Genomic DNA, 9,803 nt, shown 5'->3' with positions numbered 1-9,803 from the left:
GTTTTGAAAAGACTATCTTCTTTGTGTTTTTCCGGGTGTTTTGGGGAAAAATATTTCATATGGTTTCATATAGTTTTAAATTTTGATTTTTAATATATGCATTATATACTATAGTTGAAACTATAAAGATTGAGCAAAATATTTGTATTGTGGTTGTGCGCAGCCATGAATGGTCGGTACTATTGATATTATCTGTGTATTATTGCCCTGTAATCTTGGCTTCTTGTGAGTTATGTTTTGTTAAGGATTTGAGATCTGGTCTCTGTTTTATCCTTGTTGCCGCTTGGATCAGTCAAGAATTTGTTTGTTTACTGTAGTTTTATTGTGTTTCTGGTTCAATGCCGAGTCAATTTTCTTTGAGGGAACTTTAACTGTGTTTCATGGTTTGGTATTTCATTTATATCATTTGATTCCTATGTTCTGGGTGTTCTTTTGAGCCTCTCCTTGAGAATTTTTTATACTTGTATGATTTTATTTTATTTCCACAAGTTTTGTGTTTTCGTTAGTTTTCCGAGCAAATGCACTAAAAGAGCATATACGCTATTTCATTTAGTATATGTGCTATCTTTCATGTCAAATGCATTGTTTTGTTTCTGATATGCATTGTAGAATTATTCAAATGTGCTAAAAATTATACATGCGCTGAAGGATTAGATAAATGCACCACAATGTAAGATATAAGCATTGTAGGAATTGATAGATGCATTGTCCAATTAAGTATGTGGGCTACCCTGGGAAAAAAATGAGCAAATTTGGTTATTTTTACCTTTTGAGTCAGTTTTCCGAACCTTTGAGTTTTCAGTTTGGATTTTTCGGGTTCTCAGTTTGTCTTGGGTAATTGTCCAGAGGTCGTGATATGTTTTTTGAGTACTCTTGGATATCTGGAGTAATATTTTGATGATTTATTTGATCATTTGTATTGTTTCAATAGGAGTAGTACCTTGCTATGTTAATGGTTTCTTTCTCTATGATGTTGTGTGGTCTACGTGACCTATGTGGTATATGTTATTGGCTCTTGTGCATTTATGATGTTCTATCTTGGTTAGCCGGATTGTGTTTTGAGAGATTTCTTGAACTTGAGTAGGGGGAGTGGGCTTCCATGAGTCTGTCGAGGTCATGAGGAATAAACTACTAAGATTCTTGAGTAAGAGAGTCGAGGTCTAGACTGCCTGGATAGCTCATTGGAGGTTTTCCTTTAAATAATAAGAAATAACATAATAATTAATCTTAGGTAATAGTAACTCATCTAAGGAAGACAATAAAGGTATTTTTTAATGGCTATCTCATGGATCAAATACTAGAGTGAGGTAGAAGAACTAGTAACCGGATAAACCATACTACCTTGATTTCCTCAAAGGTTGAGATGGTTCTGCATGTGTATCCTATGTGATAGAATGTGATGACACTCTTTCCCTAAATGTTGGTCCTAGTTCCTTATGCCTTGTTGATAAGTCACCTCTGGAGGTTTCTTGGTTGTTTAGTATGATTTCCTTAGGTCGTGTTAGAGTTGTTTCCTCTTTGGTTGATAGGTATCAGCTTAGATCTAGAGTGTGTGTGGGATATTGTGTCATCTCATAGCATGGGGGGTGGTTCCTTTGGTTCCACATGGTTGGGTGGTTGGTGCCTTTCTTCCATTGGGATGTTCTTCAATGGGTTCTTTCCTTGGATGCCTTGCATGGTTGTGGATCTCTTAGCTCTTCAGTTCATGGATGGATATTCATAGCAGATTATTGTACATGATTCATTTGACATGTATATGTAATTGTATTTGAGGACTATTTTCATTGTTGTAAAAGACATTGTATTCATGTGCCTAGTAGATGTTATTAGGGAAATGATGTATCATATTTATTTTGAGAATGATTAATATTGAGAATAATGGATATTGGTTTATGGATGCCTAATTAGCATTATGCTTGTAATGATGTAATTAGTTCATATTGCTATGGATAATAATGTGGTAATTTGTATTTAGATGTTTATTTTATGTTAAAAGAAATGAATGATTAGGATTTGTTAAGTGTTTAGTTTAAGTAATGGTGTTGATTTACCCTAGGGAAGATAGATGTTATTGATATATTGTATTTCATTTCCGCTTGAGTATCTCATTGTTGTTCATGTTCATATTGATTTAATTCTACTAAGATAATGAATGTTATTGCATATAAGAAGTTATTGTATTGGATGCATGTATAGATGTTTAAAAAAAAAATTGTTATCTCTATTTTGCATGTTAGTTAGTGTAATTATCTAGGGCATTTTGGCAGGCATTACATCTTCAGATTTATAACTTATCACCTTAGAATAGCTCATTGTATCATCCTATTCTTATCTCTTTCTAATCTATCCTTCCCTCATGCATAGTCTAACATATTTACCAATAGGGCATAAAATAGTTCTACCATATAAAATATAGTATAAAGTAGTCCTACCATATTTCATTTATATTGATAGAGCATAATGTAGTCCTAACAACAATATATGACCAAATAACATCAATCTCATTTACAAACTTAAGAAGAATTATAATTTTCCTTTGTATTATCTAAAATATTTTTTATCTAAATTATTTTTGGTATTAATTTTTATTGTCCTACTTATTTTTAAGCTAAGAAGGTCTACTTAAATAAATACCACAATCAGGACATGGCTACTTATGTCCTATTTGTCATTTCTCTATATTTGTTAAATAATGCTATCAATGATATCTCAAAGATCATAATCATTGGCATTGTAGAGCCTAAAGAATAAAAGGATTTTCCCTATAACATTACTTGGCCCACGGTTTTCCTCACCTTGTTTGTGAACCCTATCTCTTTTTTACAATAACTTGTCTCCCTTTCCCTAGTTTTGAGCAATAGTTTGAGTCAAGAATTTAAATCCTTGGCAACTAAAAAACTTATCTATAAAACCTTTTTTATGTGTTTTATATTTGCATCATTCAAATTTTTCTATCAATGGTTCTCTTATGGGTGTGTTTTTATTTAGAATGTTGCCTAGTTCTCATTTTGTGAATGTAGGTTATTTAATGCTCATATGCATCTTTGTGGTTGTTTAATGTGATCTTGTGGTAGTGTGTTAGTGATTTTCATTATGTATTAGATTTTTGTGTGTTGGTGGTTTCATGTTTTATCATAGTATGGGTGGACTAATCTCCTTGTTGTATTCATCATCCTAGTTTTTATTTCGACTAGTTTGTTGGTTTGGTGGGTTTGGTTGAACTATTCACTAGTTTTATTTGGAAGGATTTTTTATACATTTATCTTGCGTTCTATATATTGGTGCTAGGGGATTATTTTGATTTGTATTATTTATTTTTCCTATATTACATAATCTTAAGAATTTTTGTAATGCCCGCCAAAATACCGTAGAGAAATATAACTAACTATCCAACAAATAGAGATAATAATTATTTTTTAAATACCATTATTTAATGCAACATAATCAACTAAAATACTTAAATGCATTAAACACTCATATCCCAATATGCACATATTCAACTTAAGAAGCATAATCATATGATTAGATTACACAAGCAGAAATAAACACAACTCATCATTTACATCTTATTAATTACATTCCCTAGGGTATCTTAATGCCATTACTTAGATACCTTTACTCCCAATAATTACTAGTGAAATCAACATAAAAGATCATCCATTCATTAAACTAACACATTGTAGCATATCCAAATACCATGAACACATTTTAACATAATTAAAATGTCATTAATTCCTTTAGATTCACTTTAGAGCACCAATCCAAATGTTCCTAATACCCAATACTTCTATACTTTATCATTTTTTCATTATTCCATTCCAATGATAATACAATAATAGAATACACTCCTTTCTAATCTAAAAACATGTAGTCTAATTCCATTAAGATTAACCCATAACATCATAACATTAACCATGATTCCAATTCCTTTATTCCACAATGAATACTATCCAAGATACAATATAGTTCTAACAAGGGAAATAACATCACATTCAATTTCAAGAATCATGATTACAACCTATTACAATATTTCTCTTTACATATGGATACAATATCCTTTTACATCATTTTACATAGTCTTAACATGTACAAATACTACTATCTCATGAATCATAGAATGTAAATGCTACATGTAACATAATACATCAATCTACTCCAAGAATCCATCCATGGCTACAAAGGTAATGAATCCACATCCATGCACAAGAGAATCCAATGAAAAACATCCCGATGGAAGAAGGCATCAAACCACCTGACCATACAGAACCATAAGGAACCACCCCCTGTGCTATGAGATAACACAAGATCCCACACATGCTCTAGATCGAGGCTGACACCTAACAACCAAAGAGTACAACCAAACCTCCAAGAACATTACTCCAACAAAATATATGGATAGATCGAAGGCTCAACATAAAACATAGGACTTCCAGAGGCTTTCCACAAATCAAGGCTTAAGGTGCTAGGGCGTACATGTAGGGAATGAGTTTCATCGCATGCTATCACAATAAAACAACAATGGAAACTTGGGCTCTTGTCCTGGATTCTGTGATACTTGTGCGGGTTCATCTCAACCTTGAGAGAGTAAGGGAGATTAGCTTACCTGGATTACCAAGGCCTTCCCAATCCTATCTTGGGTCTACCTTATCATCCCAAGGTAAGGTATTGGGGCCACAATGTTCGCTTCTTATCTTATTAAGGCAAATTACTACTACCCAACCCACCTAGAATGATTTAATTAAGTTATCTCTTTGATTACAAAGTAAACTCCCAATGAGATATTCAGGTGGGATAGAGCCCAAGTAACCTAGTTGTCTACTCCTCATGACCCCAGTCACTCACTTGGAAGCCCACTCCCAGTAGCATGCACCTAGATCTTAGGGTAAGAACATATCATAACACAATCAAGGGTTTTCAATAACACAGAACCTGGTTATCCAAGGTCCTAAATCCAATAATAATTAAAAAGTACATGCAAGACAAGTGATAACAATAGAAACCTCATAATCAACATAAAACCAAGTCCACTTCATCAAGAATACATTCAACATGAACCCTGGTAAATAACAACAAGGTATCCATCATCTTGCATACATATAATAATGCAAATAGCCAACCATAATAAATTATACGAATCACCTCAACACACTCAAAATACACAAACTTGACCTTTGGACTGACAAAAAGATCAAACTAAAAGCAAAAACTTTGACTCGAAAAGTCAAAAATCATCACAGAAACCAAACAAGGCAGTTTAGCACATTTGCTCAGCAGAGCAATGCATTAAGCCTTCATTAGGAGTTTAGCACATATAACAAATAGTTTAGCACCTTTGTGACTTAGTTTGCACTTTAGCCCCTCTGTGCAACACATATACTTGTTTCCACAACGTATTTAACATATACTACAATGCTTATGAAACATACTATAGCGCGTCTAATGAATAGAATAGCACTTTTGTTAAAATGGCGAATTTACTCAAGGATTAAATGCTTTTGAGGTAAAACTCAGAATACATGAAGGTAAGGATTATGACTAAGACTGATAAATCAATAAGGCTTCCAAATGTGATCAAATCAACCCAAATATAAATGCATTGACCCAAGTAAACAAAAGAGCTGAATAAAAATAATAAGAGATAGACTGATGCACAAACATCATACAATGACACACATTCACCTCCAGCCAAAACACAAAGGAAGTCAATTACAAAGATTAACAATGGATCTTCTCACATTGTTGGTCATTAAGTGATACTCTAGGAACAAACACAATCAAATAGCATTAACCTTAGAATGCGTAGCTAGGGAGTCCAAGATTTATATGGCAGACATAGCGAACCTCTGGAGCATTCATAGAAATCCATTCACGGAAATACTTTGGAAAACAAACATTAAAACTACAGCCCCAATATATAGAATTCATTAATCATATTATTAATCTTTTTGTAATAATCATTTTCCATCCCTCAGACACGGTGTAGACAGTCCTTTCGAAAATAAAATACATAGGAAGGACTTGAAGTTATGGAAGGGCAATCAAATCCGATGAAGTGCAATAGTCCAACAACCAAAACCAAGCCAAACCAAATCTCCACAATCCAATACTCGTAAAATTATTTTATCATGCAATAATATTCTATAAAATATCTCGCAAGCCAATCCCATGATAATCTTAGAAAACTCAATATATAGAAAATCATATCCAAACTATAGAAAATGCCAGCATTATGAAAATAATCTATTAAAATATATTTCTTACCAACTCTTGCCTCAATTTGAGGCATAATATCTTAAAATAATATTATAATATCACAGCCAATAATAAAATGGGGTAGGTAGAATAAATAATTAATTAATAACCCAAAGAGGGTAAAAAGAGAAATAATAATATTATCAACCAATTAAATAAATAAAAAAAGACACAATAAAATAGAAAGGCCCAATTAAATAATTAATGCCACAACTATATAAATAAATAATAAATCCAAAAGACTCGAACAAATAATCCTTAATAAATAACAATAATATAAAATCATTAAGTAAATATAAATCCATAAAATAAGCTTAAATAATAATTAATCCCAAATAATAGAAATCACAAATTAATATTAAATATTAATGCCAATCATTAATTCGATTTAACTTTTTTAAACTATTTACACCAATTAATTAAATAATAGTTTAATTAACTAATAATCACAACTCCTCAAACAACCTAACACAAGGTAGCATAAAATACCACAAGACAACTCTAACCACAATACCATGACTGGCAGGATACCAACTTAAACCTAGACTGTAGAATGGAATTTCATGTCACTTTCGATCAACTTGCCATTGGGATGAAGACATGCTCAAACCTGTGTCGCTGGGTGGAGTCAATGTCTGGTACCTGCAACACTATCACCACCAATACACATACAACAACATATACAATAACATGTATCAGAAAATAAATAGACAAGTGAAAGGGAATCGCAACATCATATCATGTTCATGAATGAGTGGTATGACATCGTCGCCAACACAACCACAATAGAAAACAATCACGACAACCAATCACTACCATAATCATCATATCAATTATAACCTTGAGGTAAAGTTAACACATAATATAATACCATCAAATCATCATAAGCGAATATGAACCTTGCATATAAAATAAGTCCATGTAGATCATCAAATGTGAGTCCACCATAATAGTAGTTCATAAATGTCATCATATATATGGAACCATAATATCAACAACAATATGATATGTCCATCATCAATAATAAAATATCCAAGTCGTAGAGAAGTCCATAAACATCTATCAAAAGCATCAAAGGATAGTTTAAGCTATATGAATATAATCTATGGATGCACAAAAAAGAAAGATGAATCAAGAAGGGTCTACAATTTTTAGATATTTCTATTCTGGCATTGATATCTCATTGATTCTATGATAGAAATTTAGTTATGGACTTATCCATTTGACACCAACTTTCAAAAGATAATCCATTTTTTCTTAATAATACTTGGACCCAACCAAAATAATAAACAACACATCAAATTGATATCAACAAAAAAAATTCTGTTATAATGAATTTATTTAAATCCACCCCATAAAACTATGCTCCATCTATTTTTGGATAAGATCCAACGGGTAAGTTGAACTCGTCCATTAAAATAGAAAGACTATATTGTGTCTGATCCTCGTCATGCCTATTTGTGACACCAACGGAACAATCTCCGTGCAATGTCACGACTGGGTTTCGCTTGCGTGTCTGCAGTGCACATGATTCAGGAAGAATTTTTATTCAACTCTGTATATATATACCCAAAGCCCCTCTGCAGGGAAGAAAGACGAGGTAATAGAGAAGAAGAGATGGAGCAGTTGTTGAAATGCCAATCTCAGTTTGTTGATGCAGGTTTCAGTTCTGAAGATCTGAGGCTTGTCAAGCGCCTCGGTCAGGGCAACATGAGTACGGTTTTCTTAGCTGTTCATCGAGACACCAACAAGGCTTTTGCGGTCAAAGTGATGAATAAGGAGATTCTTCAACAGAGAAACGCCTACAAAATGGCAGCCACAGAAAAGGATATTCTCTCCTCTTTGAATCATCCTTTTCTCCCTTCTCTGCTTACCCACTTTGAGTCGGAGAATCATACATTTCTGGTCATGGAGTACTGTTCGGGAGGAGATATAAGCGTCTTGAGGCACAGGCAACCGGGTCAGACCTTTCCAGAGTCCACCATAAGGTAAATATTTATTTGTTCCTTTCCATTTCTAAACTTGCATTTGGTGGATGTCTTTGTCCGTCCTGGTTGTAGCATGATGGCTTAGCCCTTTGTTGTTGTCTTCCCTGTTTATTCTGATTCATTTGGAAATGAGAATAACAAAGATTTTATTGAAATCCTCCATATCAATCTGATTATTTTAGATTGTTATCCTTTCGCATCAATTTGTTTCGAGCGATTTTGGTGTGTATAATTCATTCTAGTAATCGAGGGATATTTATTTGATAAAATCTCAGTTTTACCTTTTCAATTCTCGATTTTTATCTTTGATAGATTCTTTGAGGGTCATTCAATTTCATTTAATTTTGGTTATAATCTTTTCTTTTTCTTATTTCTTAACCATACAAGTAATAACAGAGAAAAATAGGAGTATATATCCGAAATCCCTCTTTCAATTGATACAATCTTCCTAAAGTTTTGATTGTATCTGATAGAAAAAACCAAGTAAAACCAGCCATACGGCGACCAGACTTAGGTCCTTGTTGTGTCACAATATGCACATCTCTCTTCATTGAATAATTGAGAAATTTGTTACTGTATTGCGCAGGTTCTACGCGGCAGAGGTGGTAATAGCATTGGAGTATTTGCACGAGAAGTGAATATTATACAGAGATCTGAAGCCGCAGAACATATTAGTGCAAGATAGTGGGCACATAATGCTCACTGATTTTGATTTGTCCCTGCGTATCATACCCGATGATGGCGAAGATGGTGAATGGAAGTCTCGTTCGTTTGTGGGTATAGAGGAGTACATCGCGCCAGAGCTCCTATGGGGGAAACCACACTCCTACGATGTGGACTGGTGGTCCCTGGGCTTCTTTTTGTACGAAATGAGTCATGGACGAATGCCTTTTAGGGGGTCAAATAGAAAGGACACTTTTGTGAATATAATGAGCAAGGATCCTTCCTTCTCATCTTCATCTCCTCTCCACGATCTCATTCAGAAGCTCCTTGCGAAAGAGCCAACAGAGAGGCTAAACAGAAAGCAAATAAAAAGCCACCCATTCTTCGACTGCATGAGATGGGAGCAGCTGCAGTTTGTTTCGAGGCCTCCTTTTGTGCCGCCGCTCTCCACTGAAACTGCACTCAGTTTTCACCTAGAACAAGAAGATGAAGCGATAGCAGACATGGGCATTAAATCGGAAAGCGACAGCAGACATGGGCATTAAATCGGAAAGCAACAGCTATGTTGAATGTGACTTGGAAGAAGACGAAACGAGCAAATCTGCATTTTTAGAGTTTTGAGATATGTGTGGTTGATGCTAATCAAGACATTATGCTCTATGCATTTTGACCAAAACAATAAATTACTCGATTGATATTTTATTAGATTTATCAAATTTTCACAGTCCATGTTATATATTTCTGAATTCAATTGTAATATTTTATTGTTATTAGGGTAGAGGATTCAATAGTTGAACACGTTCTAATTGTTGTGGTAGTAGTTGTTGATTTAATACCCCTACTTGTTGATTTAATATCCAATCTTTTTGACAACATTGCACCAATAGTTGTGACTTTAAA

The 9,803-nt window shown here is 33.7% G+C and overlaps 2 protein-coding genes across 2 annotated transcripts; both read left to right on the top strand.

Annotated features, from left to right (window-relative positions):
• The first annotated feature begins 7,727 nt into the window (after positions 1-7,727).
• Positions 7,728-9,493, top strand: LOC131038597 (serine/threonine-protein kinase D6PKL3-like). The gene is made up of 2 exons (XM_059217938.1): positions 7,728-8,240; positions 8,827-9,493. Exons 1-2 carry the CDS (start codon positions 7,741-7,743, stop codon positions 8,876-8,878), a joined length of 552 nt encoding a protein of 183 aa, XP_059073921.1. The 5' UTR covers positions 7,728-7,740; the 3' UTR covers positions 8,879-9,493.
• Positions 8,936-9,448, top strand: LOC131874318 (serine/threonine-protein kinase OXI1-like). Its single transcript, XM_059217635.1, has one exon. The coding sequence runs from the start codon at positions 8,936-8,938 to the stop codon at positions 9,446-9,448; it is 513 nt and encodes a 170-aa protein (XP_059073618.1).
• Positions 9,494-9,803: the final 310 nt, after the last annotated feature.

The sequence above is a fragment of the Cryptomeria japonica genome, chromosome 3 (genome assembly GCF_030272615.1).
Source record: "Cryptomeria japonica chromosome 3, Sugi_1.0, whole genome shotgun sequence".
Lineage (NCBI taxonomy): Eukaryota > Viridiplantae > Streptophyta > Pinopsida > Cupressales > Cupressaceae > Cryptomeria > Cryptomeria japonica.
The sequence above is the reverse complement of the archived record's forward strand: the minus strand, read 5'-3'. Positions and strand labels throughout refer to the sequence as shown.